Source organism: Hyperolius riggenbachi, chromosome 12 (assembly GCF_040937935.1).
Source record: "Hyperolius riggenbachi isolate aHypRig1 chromosome 12, aHypRig1.pri, whole genome shotgun sequence".
NCBI classification, from domain to species: Eukaryota; Metazoa; Chordata; class Amphibia; order Anura; family Hyperoliidae; genus Hyperolius; species Hyperolius riggenbachi.
In genome coordinates, this window is record NC_090657.1 from 5941738 (window position 1) to 5960828 (window position 19091).

Below are 19091 nucleotides of genomic sequence, written 5' to 3' on the forward strand. Positions count from 1 at the left end.
AGTAGTAGCGGTGGAAGGAGAGACTTGCCAGAGAGGACAGGGAGATCGTAGTAGTAGCGGTGGATGGAGAGACTTGCAAGAGGGGACAGGGAGATCGTAGTAGTAGCGGTGGATGGAGAGACTTGCCAGAGAGGACAGGGAGATCGTAGTAGTAGCGGTGGACGGAGAGACTTGCCAGAGAGGACAGGGAGATCGTAGTAGTAGCGGTGGACGGAGAGACTTGCCAGAGAGGACAGGGAGATCGTAGTAGTAGCGGTGGACGGAGAGACTTGCCAGAGAGGACAGGGAGATCGTAGTAGTAGCGGTGGAAGGAGAGACTTGCCAGAGAGGACAGGGAGATCGTAGTAGTAGCGGTGGACGGAGAGACTTGCCAGAGAGGACAGGGAGATCGTAGTAGTAGCGGTGGACGGAGAGACTTGCCAGAGAGGTCAGGGAGATCGTAGTAGTAGCGGTGGAAGGAGAGACTTGCCAGAGAGGACAGGGAGATCGTAGTAGTAGCGGTGGATGGAGAGACTTGCCAGAGAGAACAGGGAGATCGTAGTAGAAGCGGTGGATGGAGAGACTTCCCATAGAGGACAGGGAGATCGTAGTAGTAGCGGTGGACGGAGAGACTTGCCAGAGGGGACAGGGAGATCGTAGTAGTAGCGGTGGACGGAGAGACTTGCCAGAGAGGACAGGGAGATCGTAGTAGTAGCGGTGGATGGAGAGACTTGCCAGAGAGAACAGGGAGATCGTAGTAGAAGCGGTGGATGGAGAGACTTTCCATAGAGGACAGGGAGATCGTAGTAGTAGCGGTGGACGGAGAGACTTGCCAGAGGGGACAGGGAGATCGTAGTAGTAGCGGTGGACGGAGAGACTTGCCAGAGAGGACAGGGAGATCGTAGTAGTAGCAGTGGATGGAGAGACTTGCCAGAGAGGACAGGGAGATCGTAGTAGTAGCAGTGGATGGAGAGACTTGCCAGAGAGGACAGGGAGATCGTAGTAGTAGCGGTGGACGGAGAGACTTGCCAGAGAGGACAGGGAGATCGTAGTAGTAGCGGTGGACGGAGAGACTTGCCAGAGAGGACAGGGAGATCGTAGTAGTAGCGGTGGATGGAGAGACTTGCCAGAGAGAACAGGGAGATCGTAGTAGAAGCGGTGGATGGAGAGACTTCCCATAGAGGACAGGGAGATCGTAGTAGTAGCGGTGGACGGAGAGACTTGCCAGAGGGGACAGGGAGATCATAGTAGTATAGCGGTGGACAGAGAGACTTGCCAGAGAGGACAGGGAGATCGTATTAGTAGCGGTGGAAGGAGAGACTTGCCAGAGGGGACAGGGAGATCGTATTAGTAGCGGTGGATGGAGAGACTTGCCAGAGGGGACAGGGAGATCGTATTAGTAGCGGTGGACGGAGAGACTTGCCAGAGGGGACAGGGAGATCGTATTAGTAGCGGTGGACGGAGAGACTTGCCAGAGGGGACAGGGAGATCGTATTAGTAGCGGTGGACGGAGAGACTTGCCAGAGAGGACAGGGAGATTGTAGTAGTAGCAGTGGACGGAGAGACTTGCCAGAGGGGACAGGGAGATCGTAGTAGTAGCGGTGGACGGAGAGACTTGCCAGAGAGGACAGGGAGATCGCAGTGGTAGCAGTGGATGGAGAGACTTGCCAGAGAGGACAGGGAGATCTTAGTAGTAGCGGTGGACAGAGAGACTTGCCAGAGAGGACAGGGAGATCGTATTAGTAGCGGTGGAAGGAGAGACTTGCCAGAGGGGACAGGGAGATCGTAGTAGTAGCGGTGGATGGAGAGACTTGCCAGAGAGAACAGGGAGATCGTAGTAGAAGCGGTGGATGGAGAGACTTCCCATAGAGGACAGGGAGATCGTAGTAGTAGCGGTGGACGGAGAGACTTGCCAGAGGGGACAGGGAGATCGTAGTAGTAGCAGTGGACGGAGAGACTTGCCAGAGGGGACAGGGAGATCGTAGTAGTAGCGGTTCGGATAGACTTGCCAGAGAGGACAGGGAGATCGTTGTAGTAGCAGTGAATGGAGAGACTTGCCAGAGAGGACAGGGAGATCGTAGTAGTAGCGGTGGACTGAGAGACTTGCCAGAGGGGACAGGGAGATCGTATTAGTAGCGGTGGACGGAGAGACTTGCCAGAGAGGACAGGGAGATTGTAGTAGTAGCAGTGGACGGAGAGACTTGCCAGAGGGGACAGGGAGATCGTAGTAGTAGCGGTGGACGGAGAGACTTGCCAGAGAGGACAGGGAGATCGCAGTGGTAGCAGTGGATGGAGAGACTTGCCAGAGAGGACAGGGAGATCTTAGTAGTAGCGGTGGACAGAGAGACTTGCCAGAGAGGACAGGGAGATCGTATTAGTAGCGGTGGAAGGAGAGACTTGCCAGAGGGGACAGGGAGATCGTAGTAGTAGCGGTGGATGGAGAGACTTGCCAGAGAGAACAGGGAGATCGTAGTAGAAGCGGTGGATGGAGAGACTTCCCATAGAGGACAGGGAGATCGTATTAGTAACGGTGGATGGAGAGACTTGCCAGAGAGGACAGGGAGATCGTAGTAGTAGCGGTGGAAGGAGAGACTTGCCAGAGAGGACATGGAGATCGTAGTAGTAGTGGTGGAAGGAGAGACTTGCCAGAGAGGACATGGAGATCGTAGTAGTAGTGGTGGACGGAGAGACTTGCCAGAGGGGACAGGGAGATCGTAGTAGTAGCGGTGGATGGAGAGACTTGCCAGAGAGGACAGGGAGATCGTAGTAGTAGCGGTGGATGGAGAGAGTTGCCAGAGAGGACAGGGAGATCGTAGTAGTAGCGGTGGATGGAGAGACTTGACAAAGAGGACAGGGAGATCGTAGTAGTAGCAGTGAATGGAGAGACTTGCCAGAGAGGTCAGGGAGATTGTAGTAGTAGCGATGGACGGAGAGACTTGCCAGAGAGGACATGGAGATCGTAGTAGTAGCAGTGGACGGAGAGACTTGCCAGAGGGGACAGGGAGATCGTAGTAGTAGCGGTGGACGGAGAGACTTGCCAGAGAGGACAGGGAGATCGTAGTAGTAGCAGTGAATGGAGAGACTTGCCAGAGAGGACATGGAGATCATAGTAGTAGTGGTGGATGGAGAGACTTGCCAGAGAGGACAGGGAGATCGTAGTAGTAGCAGTGGACGGAGAGACTTCCCATAGAGGACAGGGAGATCGTAGTAGTAGCGGTGGACGGAGAGACTTGCCAGAGAGGACAGGGAGATTGTAGTAGTAGCAGTGGACGGAGAGACTTGCCAGAGAGGACAGGGAAATCGTAGTAGTAGTAGCGGTGGACGGAGAGACTTGCCAGAGAGGACAGGGAGATCGTAGTAGTAGCGGTGGATGGAGAGACTTGCCAGAGAGGACAGGGAAATCGTAGTAGTAGCGGTGGACGGAGAGACTTGCCAGAGAGGACATGGAGATCGTAGTAGTAGTAGCGGTGGATGGAGAGACTTGCCACAGAGGACAGGGAGATCATAGTAGTAGCGGTGGATGGAGAGACTTGCCAGAGAGGACAGGGAGATCATAGTAGTAGCGGTGGACGGAGAGACTTGCCAGAGAGGACAGGGAGATCATAGTAGTAGCGGTGGACGGAGAGACTTGCCAGAGAGGACAGGGAGATCGTAGTAGTAGCGATGGACGGAGAGACTTGCCAGAGAGGACAGGGAGATTGTAGTAGTAGCAGTGGACGGAGAGACTTCCCATAGAGGACAGGGAGATCGTAGTAGTAGCGGTGGACGGAGAGACTTGCCAGAGAGGACAGGGAGATCGTCGTAGTAACGGTGGACGGAGAGACTTGCCAGAAAGGACAGGGAGATCGTAGTAGTAGCGGTGGAAGGAGAGACTTGCCAGAGGGGACAGAGAGGTCGTGGTGGTTCAACAGCCGTGGAAGGAGAGACTTGCATGTGATCTGAGGTTAACAAATAGTGCCAGGAGAGCTGCGCTGTCTATCCTACAGGAAAAGGTTGAACATCAGACTAAAGTTGTTCTAGGGCCAGGAATCTAGATGGAATCATCGTAGTAGAGGACTTGAAAGTACAAGTGGGTGCCTTGTGCATTATTCAAAGAAGCTTTGCTGGAAATTTGTGTCTTTTTATCTATTGCTGGTCCTTCATCTAAGAATGTAGTAGATAAAAGTCGGTCCTTTCTAATCTTGCATATTATGAGGCATCTGGAGAGGGAAGAGTTATGTGAATTTGAGGACCAGGGCATGTCTGAGTTACTCATGCTGGAGGATAAAAGTGAAATAACTGCCACAAGCTTGTAGGGATAGAGTATGGTGAGTATTTTTCCTTTGTTCTCACAGACACCCACAACCTTTGTGACGTACTGCACCATTTGGGCTCCTGTTTCTGTGCTTTTTTCTTACCTTCACCCTCAACCACCACTTATCTCCAGATCTGGCATTTTTTAGAATTCAATGGAAAATAAAAAAGGAAGAGAGAAGTTGTAGTTAGCCAGAGAAAGGACAGAATACTGAAAATGAAAAGTTGAAGTTGTGGGATTTGCAGGTTTCCTGCGTAAGCAGCTGACGTTACCCATATGTTCTTCATTTCCAAGAACAGAAAACAGCGGGTCATACCACTGAAAGAGAGGAAATGACGTTAGTACAGAAGAAAATAAAAATAACGATTACATTGCCAAGCATAGTAATCAACCATTATAACACTTTCCTTCATAAATCATTTAACTTGTGGAACCACATTTACTACAGGACAAAATTAACTGCTTGCCGACAGCTCCACGCCGATTGGCGTGAACGTGGCGGCTGCCCCAGGACCATTCCACGCCGATTGGCGTTAATGGCCTTCTATGGGGATAGCAGGAGAGCGTGCATGGCCGATGTGAGTGCATCTCCGCTTTGGAAGAGCTCCGCCTTCAGTCTCCCAGAGGCGATCGCCGCACGGAGACTGTTAGACGGTGAAACCACTGTCTAATAAGGCTGTACAGCGCTGCGATCTAAGGCAGCGCTGTACTGGGGACAGCCGTGTGACACCGCTGTCCCCCTGGGGGACACAGGATCGATCGGCGGTGATAGGCTGACAAGGGAAGGGAGGAAGGGAGGGAGGATGGTAAAAATAATGAAAAAAAAAAAAAATAAGAAAGAAAAATATTTGTAAAAATAAACAAACAAACATTGGGGGAACGATCAGACTCCACCAACAGAGAGCTGAGAAAAGGCGAGGGGGGGGGGGGAGAGAAATCGCTTGTGTGCTGAGTTGTACGGCCCTGCAGTGACGTCATAAGGCTGCAGTGGCCCAATTTATGAAAAATGGCCTGGTCACTGGGGGGCTTTTGGTTAACACCGTGGTCCTCAAGTGGTTAACTGCTGTGCCCAAACAATAATGTATGTGGGCCTTTTATGTGGGTCATACTTCCCATACCAGGTTAACTTCCTGAATTTAGAATTATTAAAGGGAACCAGAGACGCCGGAATCCTAAAAAGAAAAAAAGATTTTATACATACCTGCGGCATCTTCCAGCCCCATAAGCCTGGATCGCTCCCATGCTGCCGTCCTCCGCATCCTGGATCGCCGGTACCGGGTCTCATCACTTCCGGCGGACGCGGGCAAATGTCCGCATGCGCAGGGGCTCCCTCCATACCCTTACGCGTGCGGCTCCGCAGTATGCAGCTGCACGCGTAAGGGTATGCCGGGAGCCCCTGTGATGCGGACAATTGGCCGCGTGCTGCCGCCGACTGGCCGAAACTACGGGACCCGGTGCCGGCGGATACAGGAAGCGGAGGAGGGCGGCGTGGGAGCGATCCGTGCGTATGGGGCTGGAGGAAGCCCCAGGTATGTATAGAATCTTCTTTCTGGGGCCTCTGGTTCCCTTTAAAGAGGTGAACGAATCTACCAATAAATTTATATATGTGCCATATTTGCTTTGTCTTGTTAACCTGAAGACCAAAGACAAGAGCAACTGTTTTTGTTTTTATTTTGGAATGTCACAGATACGGCATTTGTTTAACAATTCTCTGCTCTCGTTTACAGCATGTGATCTGAACACGAGTCATTCAGCTTTAACTTGTAAAATATCTAAAGAGTAGCGGATGGTTCACACTGCAAGAGCTTGTTCTATGCGCTTCTGATGTAAAAAGCTCTTGCTAATGTTCTCCTACAGTGGGTTGCAAAAGTATTCGGCCCCCTTGAAGTTTTCCACATTTTGTCACATTACTGCCACAAACATGAATCAATTTTATTGGAATCCACATGAAAGACCAACACAAAGTGGTGTACACATGAGAAGTGGAATGAAAATCATACATGATTCCAAACATTTTTTACAAATAAATAACTGCAAAGTGGTGTGTGCGTAATTATTCGGCCCCCTTTGATCTGAGTGCAGTCAGTTGCCTATAGACATTGCCTGACGAGTGCTAATGACTACATAGAGTGCACCTGTGTGTAATCTAATGTCAGTACAAATACAGCTGCTCTGTGAGGGCCTCAGAGGTTGTCTAAGAGAATATTGGGAGCAACAACACCGTGAAGTCCAAAGAACACACCAGACAGGTCAGGGATAAAGTTATTGAGAAATTTAAAGCAGGCTTAGGCTACAAAAAGATTTCCAAAGCCTTGAACATCCCCCGGAGCACTGTTCAAGCGATCATTCAGAAATGGAAGGAGTATGGCACAACTGTAAATCTACCAAGACAAGGCCGTCCACCTAAACTCACGGGCCGAACAAGGAGAGCGCTGATCAGAAATGCAGTCAAGAGGCCCATGGTGACTCTGGATGAGCTGCAGAGATCTACAGCTCAGGTGGGGGAATCTGTCCATAGGACAACTATTAGTCATGCACTGTCAAAGTTGGCCTCTATGGAAGAGTGGCAAGAAGAAAGCCATTGTTAACAGAAAGCATAAGAAGTCCCGTTTGCAGTTTGCCACAAGCCATGTGGGGGACACAGCAACCATGTGGAAGAAGGTGCTCTGGTCAGATGAGACCAAAATGGAACTTTTTGGCCAAAATGCAAAACGCTATGTGTGGCGGAAAACTAACACTGCACATCACTCTGAACACACCATCCCCACTGTCAAATATGGTGGTGGCAGCATCATGCTCGGGGGCTGTTTCTCTTCAGCAGGGACAGGGAAGCTGGTCAAAGTTGATGGGAAGATGGATGGAGACTTGAGACTGGGGCGGAGGTTCACCTTCCAGCAGGACAACGACCCAAACATAAAGCAGGGGGGGGGGTGCATCTCTTCAGCAGGGATAGGGAAGCTGGTCAGAGTTGATTGGAAGATGGATGGAGCCAAATACAGGGCAAACTTGGAAGAAAACCTCTTGGAGACTGCAAAAGACTTGAGACTGGGGCGGAGGTTCACCTTCCAGCAGGACAATGACCCTAAACATAAAGCCAGGGCAACAATGGAATGGTTTAAAACAAAACATATCTAACTGTTTGCTCCACTGAGAACGCACACATACAGTGGGTTGCAAAAGTATTCGGCCCCCTTGAAGTTTTCCACATTTTGTCACATTACTGCCACAAACATGCATCAATTTTATTGAAATTCCACATGAAAGACCAATACAAAGTGGTGTACATGTGAGAAGTGTAACGAAAATCATACATCATTCCAAACATTTTTTTACAAATAAATAACTACAAAGTGGGGTGTGCGTAATTATTCGGCCCCCCGAGTCAATACTTTGTAGAGCCACCTTTTGCTGCAATTACAGCTGCCAGTCTTTTAGGGTATGTCTCTACCAGCTTTGCACATCTACAGACTGAAATCCTTGCCCATTCTTCTTTGCAAAACAGCTCCAGCTCAGTCAGATTAGATTAGATGGACAGCGTTTGTGAACAGCAGTTTTCAGATCTTGCCACAGATTCTCGATTGGATTTAGATCTGGACTTTGACTGGGCCATTCTAACACATGGATATGTTTTGTTTTAAACCATTCCATTGTTGCCCTGGCTTTATGTTTGGGTCGTTGTCCTGCTGGAAGGTGAACCTCCGCCCCAGTCTCAAGTCTCAAGTCTCCATCCATCTTCCCATCAACTTTGACCAGCTTCCCTGTCCCTGCTGAAGAGATGCACCCCCCGAGCATGATGCTGCCACCACCATATTTGACAGTGGGGATGGTGTGTTCAGAGTGATGTGCAGTGTTAGTTTTCTGCCACACAGAGTTTTGCATTTTGGCCAAAAAGTTCCATTTTGGTCTCATCTGACCAGAGCACCTTCTTCCACATGGTTGCTGTGTCCCCCACATGGCTTGTGGCAAACTGCAAATGGGACTTCTTATGCTTTTCTGTTAACAATGGCTTTCTTCTTGCCACTCTTCCATAAAGGCCAACTTTGTGCAGTGCATGACTGAAGGTGCGTACACACATGCGACTATAGTCGTTTGAAACGATCGTTCCCCGATCGTTTCAAACGACGATCATTTAAAAAAAAGCAACCAACGATCAATAAGTCTAACGACGGACGAGCTAGATCGTTAAAAACGAACGATCTAGCTTGGCGGATTTTTCCCAACGACGATCGTTTGCAAAAGTAGTACATCGTTGGAAACGGTCGTTCGTACTAGGCCTGACATGCGCATTTCACTATTTCTCCATAGAACTTCTCATTTTTATGCGCAAGCGCAATAGTTGCTTTACGTGATGTAACGTTCGTTCTAACGATCAGATCGTTACACACCTTTTAAAACTAACTTTACTCAGGTCGTTCTTTCATCAATTAAAAGTTCGTTCGTCGTTCTCAACGAACGATCGTTGTCGCATGTGTGTACGTAGCATAATAGTTGTCCTATGGACAGATTCCCCCACCTGAGCTGTAGATCTCTGCAGCTCGTCCAGAGTCACCGTGGGCCTCTTGACTGCATTTCTGATCAGCGCTCTCCTTGTTCGGCCTGTGAGTTTAGGTGGACGGCCTTGTCTTGGTAGGTTTACAGTTGGGCCATACTCCTTCCATTTCTGAATGATCGCTTGAACAGTGCTCCGTGGGATGTTCAAGGCTTTGGAAATCTTTTTGTAGCCTAAGCCTGCTTTAAATTTCTCAATAACGTGATCCCTGACCTGTCTGGTGTGTTCGGACTTCATGGTGTTGTTGCTCCCAATATTCTCTTAGACAACCTCTGAGGCCCTCACAGGGCAGCTGTATTTGTACTGACATTAGATTACACACAGGTGCACTCTATTTAGTCATTAGCACTCATCAGGCCATGTCTATAGGCAACTGACTGCACTCAGATGAAAGGGGGCTGAATAATTATGCACACACTACTTTGCAGTTATTTATTTGTAAAAAATATGTTTGGAATCATGTATGATTTTCATTCCACTTCTCATGTATACACCACTTTGTGTTGGTCTTTCATGTAGAATTCCAATAAAATTGATGCATGTTTGTGGCAGTAATATGACAAAATGTGGAAAACTTCAAGGGGGCCGAATACTTTTGCAACCCACTGTAACTCCCAAACACACTACACAGCGTAGCCTCTCTCCCTTCTGCCCGGCCCTGCGCCCCCTCCTACACTGCGCCCTGAAGCTGGAGCCTCTCTCGCCTTTGCCTCAGCCCCGCCCTGTGCCACCCCCTCCTACACTGCCCCCTGAGGCTGGAGCCTCTCTTGCCTCTGCCTTGGCCCGGCCCTGGTCATAACAAACCAGTAGCATGACCTACCTCCATCAGCTTCTGTGTATGCTGCAAGTGCTGGGCTGCAGAGGCTATCGATTTCCTATTCAGAGCCAGCCGTAGGAAATAGCGCCCTCTTCCCTGAGCGGTTATAACCTTGTTACAGGCTAGAGTGTTCTGTATCATGACAGATAGGTGCGAAAGCCTGATAAACAGAACAGAATACAACAGAGTTTATCATTACAAATCACAGGCAGTAAACATCCTCGATTTGATCAGGTCACTAAAGAAATTATATTTAAAGGATACCCGCAGTGACATATGCCATGATGAGAAAGACGTGTATGTACAGTGCCTAGCACACAAATAACTATGCGGTGTTTTTTTTTTTTCTCTGCCTGAAAGAGTTATATTCAGCTATGCAACTGATAGTTTCTTTCCAGTCAGGACCTAGGCAGACTATAGCATCCCTCATTGATAAGGGATTACAGCCATAAAACACTTTCCTGACAGAGAACTGTGAATCTGTAGGCAGGTGATAGATTAACACAAAAAAAAAGTCAATAGTTCATATAATTTAGCTCTCCGAGACACGGGACAGACGGTCATTGAGCTGAGACCAAACAAACAATCTACTTTTTTAAGTTTTTAACATAAAAAACAGATATCTAAAAGTCGTTTTTAGGAGTAGGAGGATAGATACAATCTTATCAGTTTATTTTCACTTTAGGTGCACTTTAAGGTTTCTTCCCTAAATAAGTTTGTATTTTACTAAGAAAAAAAATGCAGCAAACACCAGTTTTCCTTAAAATTAGGCTATAAATCTGTCTCGGATCAATACACCAAACAGTTGCAGAGGAAAACGTTGTGTGTTCATAAAGGCCAGACTAAACAGGTGGATTTTTCAGGTGTGGAGCGCTCTTAATTTGGGGTGGTAAGGAATTCCAAAGAGTGGGGGCAGCATGACAGAAGGCTCTGGTTTCAAAGGTAATGAAGGGGAGTCTGGGGGTGACTAAGCTATTAAATAATGTTGATCTGAGGTTGTATTTCTCTACTACCAGTTCTCAAAACCATGATAATAAGCGGTGCTCACCTGCCACAGGTATCACTCTGCGGAAGCTCCTCTATCCAATGCCAGTAATCTCTTTTTTTCAACCCCAAAACGCCACCTAGAAAAAAGATGGACAAAAATAATGCATTTTTATAATTATCCAGTTACAACACAATAATATTCCCTGGCAGTAGTGGTTTCAGTGCTATGAAGGACAGCAAAATGAAGAAGATTTTTATGTGTTTTAACTTTCAGCCATCTTAAAGTGGACCCAAACCAAACATTTTTTTAATTCAGAATATTTAGTTGCAGCACTCTGACACATACAAAGATAAATAAACACTCCTCCAAGCCTATGAGCATTTCAGTGCATGCTTTTCACCCTTCTCTTTCCATAACTAGGGTCATACAGGTGGCAGCCATTACTTCTGAGCTTAGTAGGAGGAGATCATGGGTGTGTTTGTCATCAGCTACCCTCCCTCACAGGGGCGTGGTCTGTGTGACATCACACACAAGCTGAGATCACCTCCCCTGTGACATCATCAGTAGCAGCCTGTGTTTTGTTTTTTATCTCCTCCACCAGTCTGCCGGATTCTGTCCCGGCAATATGAAAGGAAGGGAGGGGTTCCTCCAATAAATGTAAAATATTTTATATTTCTCATCATGCAGCTGAAAAAAGGCTGCTATTTATTATTATAAGTTAGAAAATAGATTTTATTTCTGAAATCTTGTGTTTTTCATTTGGGTCCACTTTAGGGAAAAAAAAAGGGGGGGGGGGATGTACTTTACATGAGATTTCATATCGCACCCCTCCATGTAAGAATATGGCCACATCGTGCATTCACAAGTATGGTCGAGCCTGAGCAGTAAGCCAAAGCTGCAGTAAAAGAGAACCTCTTACTGCACCTGCACAGGAGGCATTCACTAACATGAACGCGTACGGGGATACGCGTGGCAAGCCAGCAAAACCAAAACGAAGCCGCGGCGGGGGAATGGAGGATCGTTGAGGACCGGCGCGGGCACAGGACGGCTGCGGGGACCTGGTAGAAGGCCCAGGTAAGTGAAACCCTCAAATAGATCGGGGGGGGGGGGTGGTACGACGACTGTGTGGCTGATATTGTGGTAAAACCCCTCCCACAGTGTGATGTCATGGCCATGGTCCTGACAGTTTGCTGTCTGTGAACCTTGTTGCATTATTATTACCGTATTTTTCGGACCATAAGACGCACTTTTTCTCGCCCCAAAATGGGGGGGAAAAGTCCCTGCGTCTTATGGTCCAAAGGTGCCCAACAAATGTGGTTTATGGTGCCCTGCATCGTCCTCCCCGTGTTGTGTCTCCGTCTCCATTGTCCTCCTTGCTTATGTCTCTGCCCACCTGTGTTGCCCGCCCCCATCTCACTTGTCCGCAATGTCCAGCTGCCTGTCACATCCCCCTGCCGCGTTACAGGCATATGTGTCCTGCGTCCCCTGATTATATAAACCGCTGTGTATGAAAGAAAGATCGATACTTACCAAACAGCTAATGACGCGGCAGGATTCCCACGCCGAGATGAGAAGCCCCGCATTAGTTACCGATCACCGGGACTCGCTTCAGCTTGATCCAGCGCTGTGCAGCCAATCAGGCGTGGGAGCTGCATCACGCTCATCCAATCACCGCTGCCTGCTATTCTGACTGGAAGCGCTAGTGATTGGCCTCCGGGACCATCGCTTCCAGTCAGAATAGCAGGCGGCGGTGATTGGATGAGCGTGATGCAGCTCCCACGCCTGATTGGCTGCACAGCGCTGGATCAAGCTGAAGCGAGTCCCGGTGATCGGTAACTAATGCGGGACTTCTCATCTCGGCATGGGACTCCTGCCGCGTCATTAGCTGTTTGGTAAGTATCGATCTTTCTTTCATACACAGCGGTTTATATAATCAGGGGACGCAGGACACATATGCCTGTAACGCGGCAGGGGGATGTGACAGGCAGCTGAACATTGCGGACAAGTGAGATGGGGGCGGGCAACACAGGTGGGCAAAGACATAAGCAAGGAGGACATTGGGGACAGCAATATGAGGACAGGTGACACCAGGTTGGATGACACAGGAGGGGAAAGACATAAGGGAGGACATTGGGGACAGCAATATGAGGACAGGTGACACCAGGTTGGATGACACAGGAGGGGAGAGACATAAGGGAGGAGGACATTGGGGAGAGCAATATGAGGACAGGTGACACAGGTGACACCAGGTTCGATGACACAGGAGGGTAGACACATAAGGAAGGAGGACATTGGGGACAGGCATACGAGGACAGGTGACACAGGGGGACAGGTGGCACCAGGTTGGCTGACATGGGAGGGCAGAGCCTTGGAGGAAGGAAACCATTAAGGACGTGACACAGGGGGGCAGGTAACACAGCAGAGCAGAGGAAACACAGGGACAGAGGAGGACATAGAGAGTAAAGAGACACAGGGTGACAGACAATGAGACTGGATGACATGGGGCAAAGGCAGACACAGGGGAACAGACTAGAGGAGACACAGAAGGGACAGAGAACACAAAATCTACAAGGGGAAATAGAGGGGAGAACCTCCACAAGATGCCCCTGCACCATGGATGCACCAGGTTTAGCATATTTTTTTTTCCCCTGGATTTTGACCTCTAAACCTAGGTGCGTCTTATGGTCCGGAGCGTCTTATGGTCCGAAAAATACGGTATATCTATTAAAGCAAAAAAAAAAACTTTTAGCCTATCGCAATGTTAGTGGGTGTGGTTATAGGTAATGGCAGTTGGTGCAGTTTTTTTTCAGTCAGCAGTAAAGTGGATGATGAAGTTTCATCTAAAACCAGCCGTGGAACTTTACAGCTCCTCCAAACTTCTGCATGTTCAATACATCATGGAAAGAAAGAGCCAGAAACTATATGTAACCCATGCATCTAATATAGAACACATTAACCCCAAACCTCCATTCGCAACAATCTGAGATTAGGGCTTCTGGCATTTCACATTTCTATTAGCTTCTTTAACGACCATGTTTGATTCCGTGTAGGACAACAAGCCACGGAACTTGGTATTCAAGAAACCCAAACCTGATCTCCTTGTCATGTTTTCATGCAGAAAGTTATAAATATGAAAGCATTTTTGTCTTTGTAACAAGAGACAGTTCCAAGCAAGAAAGTACTGCACAGACACCTTACTCTTTAATCCTTTGCGGAGAATCATCTCAATGACGTCACACAATGGGGTCACATACGGGGAGTCATCTGTGATAGTATCAGAACCAGCTGCCTGCAGTTCAACAACACAAGCTGTAAGAAAGAAACATTATTTATAACATAGGAATACAATTATAACAGCAGCAGCAGCAGGAGGAATTGGTGGTATCAGAAAAGGCCGTGGAACCTGGCTGTGTGGGACCGTAGCATGACTTAAATTATGACCACAGCAGGAGTTGTTGATATCAGAATAGGCTGTGGAACCTGGCGGTGTGACCACAGCATTAATGAAATTCCAGTATTACAGCAGCAGCACTAACAGTATTTTCAACATTTGTAAAGAATGGTGTTAGGCCCCGTTCACACTTGCGTTTTGGCATGCAAACGGACCGGATCCGGATCGGATCAGGACCTGATCCGGATCCGAACCGGATCCGGTCCGTTTGCATCAGGCATGCATCAGGCTGCCATCCGGATCCGTGTGGAAAAAATAGCGAAAATACTATTTAAATTGTTGGGGTCAGCAGAAGGTGCACCTGTATAATCAGGTCCTCCACTTTTAAGGCCTCACCTCCACCTCCGACATACTGCCAAACAGTTCCAGCACGTTAGTCACTGCTGCTCCACTGCTGCCCATGTGTCCCCATCCGAAATGGCCGCTATGATATGCATAGGAAGTGGGGTAGAACGTCAGGTGTTTGTATCCTGTGTGTTCTGTGCTTTCCGTTTCCCATAGGTTTTCTGTGCACGGATGGTGCAGTCAGGTTCCGTTCCGGGTGCGTGGGCCGGATGATCCGGACCCGAAAAATAGCGCATGTTGGAAAAGTGTCCGGAGTCCGGATCCGATCCGGCTCCGTTCTGTACGGAACGTATGCATGTGAACGTCCGCATAGACTTTGCATTGCTATGCGGAACGTACGTTCCATTTGTACACTATACGGTCCGGATCCAATCAGGCGGATCAGGACAGGGAACGCTAATGTGAACCAGGCCTTACTGTGGGATGTGAGTGCGGCTTGAGACAACTGTACCGCTAAACTATTACCTCAGCTAATTAAATACACTACCTAAAAGATTTTCTAAATACAAGAAAAAAAAAAAAAAAAAAAAAAAAAAAAAAAGCAAGTATCGATCAGTACTGAAACCGACAGACGTAGCACTAATTTTTTTTTTCTTTGTAAACACTTAGCGAACAATTGCACAGAACATGTGTGAAAGCAAAACAAAAAAAAAACACTACATGAGATACGGGACAAGTGCTTAGTTTAACACACCGAGCACAAGAAAGCAGAGAATGTATATCATTTTTCTTAACAAATAACACTGTCAGACAAAAAGCTGAATGACAAACTACAAAAAAAAAAAAAGCGCAAAGAAATAGCACACAGAAGCACTCAAAACTTGCCTATTAAGTGAACACTGACTGACTATAGACTAAATGAATGCTACACTATGTACAGCAGCACTAACCAACTTACTGCTGATAGCTCAAAAACAGAGTAAGGCCTGGAACCCACTAAAATGACCTATTGCAATCGCAAGTGATTCTGGAAGTGATTTCCCTGCTCTTGTACATTAGAATGAAAACGCTCCCAAAATGCTACATGTCCAGTGGGATCTGCTCCATCCACTTACATGGGCAAAGCATTTTGGGAAATCGCTAGTGATTGAAAGCAATCCCAAAATGTTGCCAGAAACGCTGTAGTGGGTTCCAGCACTAAGGCCTGAGACCCACTAGCAGCGCTTTTCTAAACCCCAACATGATCTGAAAAGCTCTTGCTAATGTAATGCTATGGGCAGCTGGGAAAAAAAAAATCACCCTCAAGTGGGACACACACAAAGCATTACATTAGCAAGATCTTTTCCAAGCACAAGCGCTTAGGAAAGGCTGCTAGTGGGTTCCTGGCCTAAGGGCCCTGGCCCACTGGAGGGTGTTTTGAGGGTTGTTTTAATGCAAGTCAATGGAAGAGTTTTCTTTTAAATCAACACGACCTGGAAAACGCTCTCTATTGCTGCTGATGTATGAAATCCACGTCTCTGAACGACCACCGATTACACACCATGGGCTTGATTCACTAAACCGTGATAACTGAAATATCACACCTTATCACAGACATCACACCTTATCACAGACATCACACACATCACACCTTATCCCAGACATCACACCTTATCACAGACATCACACCTTATCACAGACATCACACCTTATCAAGGATATCACACTTTATCAATGATATCACACCTTATCCCAGATATCACACCTTATCAAGGATATCACACTTTATCAATGATATCACACCTTATCCCAGATATCACACCTTATCAAGGATATCACACTTTATCAATGATATCACACCTTATCCCAGATATCACACCTTATCCCAGATATCACACCTTATCCCAGATATCACACCTTATCCCAGATATCACACCTTATCAAAGATATCACACCTTATCAAACATATCACACCTTATCCCAGATATCACACCTTATCCCAGATATCACACCTTATCAAAGATATCACACCTTATCAAAGATATCACACCTTATCCCAGATATCACACCTTATCCCAGATATCACACCTTATCAAACATATCACACCTTATCAAACATATCACACCTTATCAGAGTAGCATAGCGAGTGCTATGAACCCGCAGAGGCTCAGGGCTGGACGAGTGCCCTTGCCAATTAGCAGGCATAAGTTCGTAGTGTTCGCTATGCTACTTTGATAAGGCGTGATATCTGTGAGAAGGCGTGATATCTGTGAGAAGGCGTGATATCTGTGAGAAGGCGTGATATCTTTGAGAAGGCGTGATATCTGTGAGAAGGCGTGATATCTGTGAGAAGGCGTGGTATCTGTGAGAAGGCGTGATATCTGTGAGAAGGCGTGATATCTGTGAGAAGGCGTGATATCTGTGAGAAGGCGTGATATCTGTGAGAAGGTGTGATATCTGTGAGAAGGCGTGATATCTGTGAGAAGGCGTGATATCTGTGAGAAGGCGTGATATCTGTGCCAAGGCGTGATATCTGTGCCAAGGCGTGATATCTGTGCCAAGGCGTGATATCTGTGAGAAGGCATGATATCTGTGCCAAGGCGTGATATCTGTGAGAAGGCGTGATATCTGTGAGAAGGCGTGATATCTGTGAGAAGGCGTGATATCTGTGAGAAGGCGTGATATCTGTGAGAAGGCGTGATATCTGTGAGAAGGCGTGATATCTGTGAGAAGGCGTGATATCTGTGAGAAGGCGTGATATCTGTGAGAAGGCGTGATATCTTTGATAAGGCGTTAGAGAGACAGAGGAATCCTACAAGATGGTGCCGGACCCGGACGCCACGGCCACAGGGCTCCGGCCTTTTCTGCTTTTTTAAGGCAATATCTCTGCCTACACTCACCTCTGAGCTCCGCTCTTGCTGAGGTGGGAGGGGAGAGACATGGGCACGGCTGATCCTGCTCCGATACGGCCACGGATCGCAGCCTGCGGGTCGGCGTGAGGACGGGGACCACGTGCAGGCATGGGAGAGGCGGCCGCCGCCACCTCCGGATCACCCGCGCTGACTCCACCAGGCACCGCAGCGTGTCACCCAGAACGGCTCCCAGCATCATCCAGGACGGCTCCACTAGGTGATTACCAGCGTCCACAGCCGTCCCCTGAAGCCGCTTCCATGGAGACCAGGAAGCCGCCGCTATGGAGACCAGGACGCAAGGAGGGAACGCACAGCTGTTCCCCCACCGCTCACAGCCAGCAAGCGCTGCCGGAGGATCCAGGTCGCTGCACAGAGGTGGGTCACAGCTGGTCCTCTGCTGCTGCCCCCAGCCTCTCACTGCACGTGGGAGAAGCCATGGCAGGCCTCATCCACCGAGGCCTGAGGATCCTTTTTGTCCACATGGCAGCCCTGGATCCCTATGGGCCCTGGAGAGCTTGGTTCTCTCTTCTACAGTCCTGGCTCTGTGGGTTTCAGCTGCCGGGAGCACGGGGTCCCTCTGCCTGCAACCACCATCCATACGGATTTTTGGCCCATTTTCCCATCGAGGGATCCTTCACTGCCGCTGCCTCGGGAGATCCCTGCACACCAATTGGACTGATTGTCGGACCCAGGGGTGTTCTTTTTTAATCTGCAGCCCCATAAGGTCCCTGCCTCTGTCTCTCTATCCTTGCCTTGGTTCTTCTCTTGCTATCCTTTCTCTCTTTCTCTATCCACTCCTTTCCAGGACACACTGCGGGGCATCTGGAGCTGCTGTCTGTGGAGCGAGCGAGCGCCGTCAGTAGTTGGGAGGCTGCTCCCCTCACATAGCACTCCAGTTTTCCCCACGCGTCCTTCACTACAGTATGGGCTATATGTGTATTTAGGTATTTGCTTACTTGTACCACTGTACCTAATTGTATGTGTTGAATTGCATGCACGTGTTGTACCATCTCCGACCCTGTAAGAGCCAAAAATAATTCCGGGTACAACCCCCGTTGCACTTGGCGAAATAAATATGATTCTGATTCTGATATCTTTGATAAGGATCTGTGATAAGGTGTGATATCTGTGATAAGGTGTGATATCTGTGATAAGGTGTGATATCTGTGATAAGGTGTGATATCTGTGATAAGGTGTGATATCTGTGATAAGGTGTGCTATGTGTCATATCACGGTTTAGTGAATCAAGCCCCATGACTCCACTACACTAGCGCAATAAGCTAAAGGCACGCACACACGCTTGACTTAAAGGGATACTGTAGGGGGGTCAGGGGAAAATGAGTTGAACTTACCCGGGGCTTCTAATGGTCCCCCACAGACATCCTGTGCCCGTGCAGCCACTCACCAATGCTCCGGCCCCGCCTCCCATTCACTTCTGGAATTTCTGACTTTAAAGTCTGAAAACCACTGCGCCTGTGTTGCTGTGTCCTCACTCCCGCTGATGGCACCAGGAGCGTACTGCGCAGGCCCAGTATGGCCTGCGCCGTGGGCTCCTGGTGACATCAGGGGAAGCGAGGACACAGCAACGCAGGCGCAGTGGTTTTCAGACTTTAAAGTCTGAAATTCCAGAAGTGAATGGGAGGCGGGGCCGGAGCATCGGTGAGTGGCTGCACGGGCACAGGATGTCTGTGGGGGACCATTAGAAGCCCCGGGTAAGTTCAACTCATTTTCCCCCGACCCCCTACAGTATCCCTTTAACCACCCTGGCGTTCTATTAAGATCGCCAGGGCAGCTGCATGAGGGTTTTTTTTAAATAAAAAAAAAACTATTTCATGC

At 48.4% G+C, this 19091-nt stretch overlaps 1 protein-coding gene across 4 annotated transcripts in view; it reads right to left on the reverse strand.

Annotated features, from left to right (window-relative positions):
• Positions 1–19091, reverse strand: part of LOC137542384 (uncharacterized) — a 104929-nt gene that overhangs the window by 54292 nt on the left and 31546 nt on the right. For 3 of the 4 annotated variants that reach the window (XM_068264252.1, XM_068264250.1, XM_068264251.1), the window contains exons 2-5: positions 13826–13936; positions 10688–10763; positions 9643–9799; positions 4546–4591 (exon numbers count right to left, since the gene is read on the reverse strand). In XM_068264252.1, the coding sequence (XP_068120353.1) occupies positions 4546–4591; positions 9643–9799; positions 10688–10763; positions 13826–13850 (304 nt within the window). In that variant the 5' untranslated portion in view covers positions 13851–13936. Of the gene's footprint in view, positions 1–4545; positions 4592–9642; positions 9800–10687; positions 10764–13820; positions 13937–19091 lie in introns of all 4 variants that reach the window. The other variant, XM_068264253.1, reaches the window with a different exon arrangement.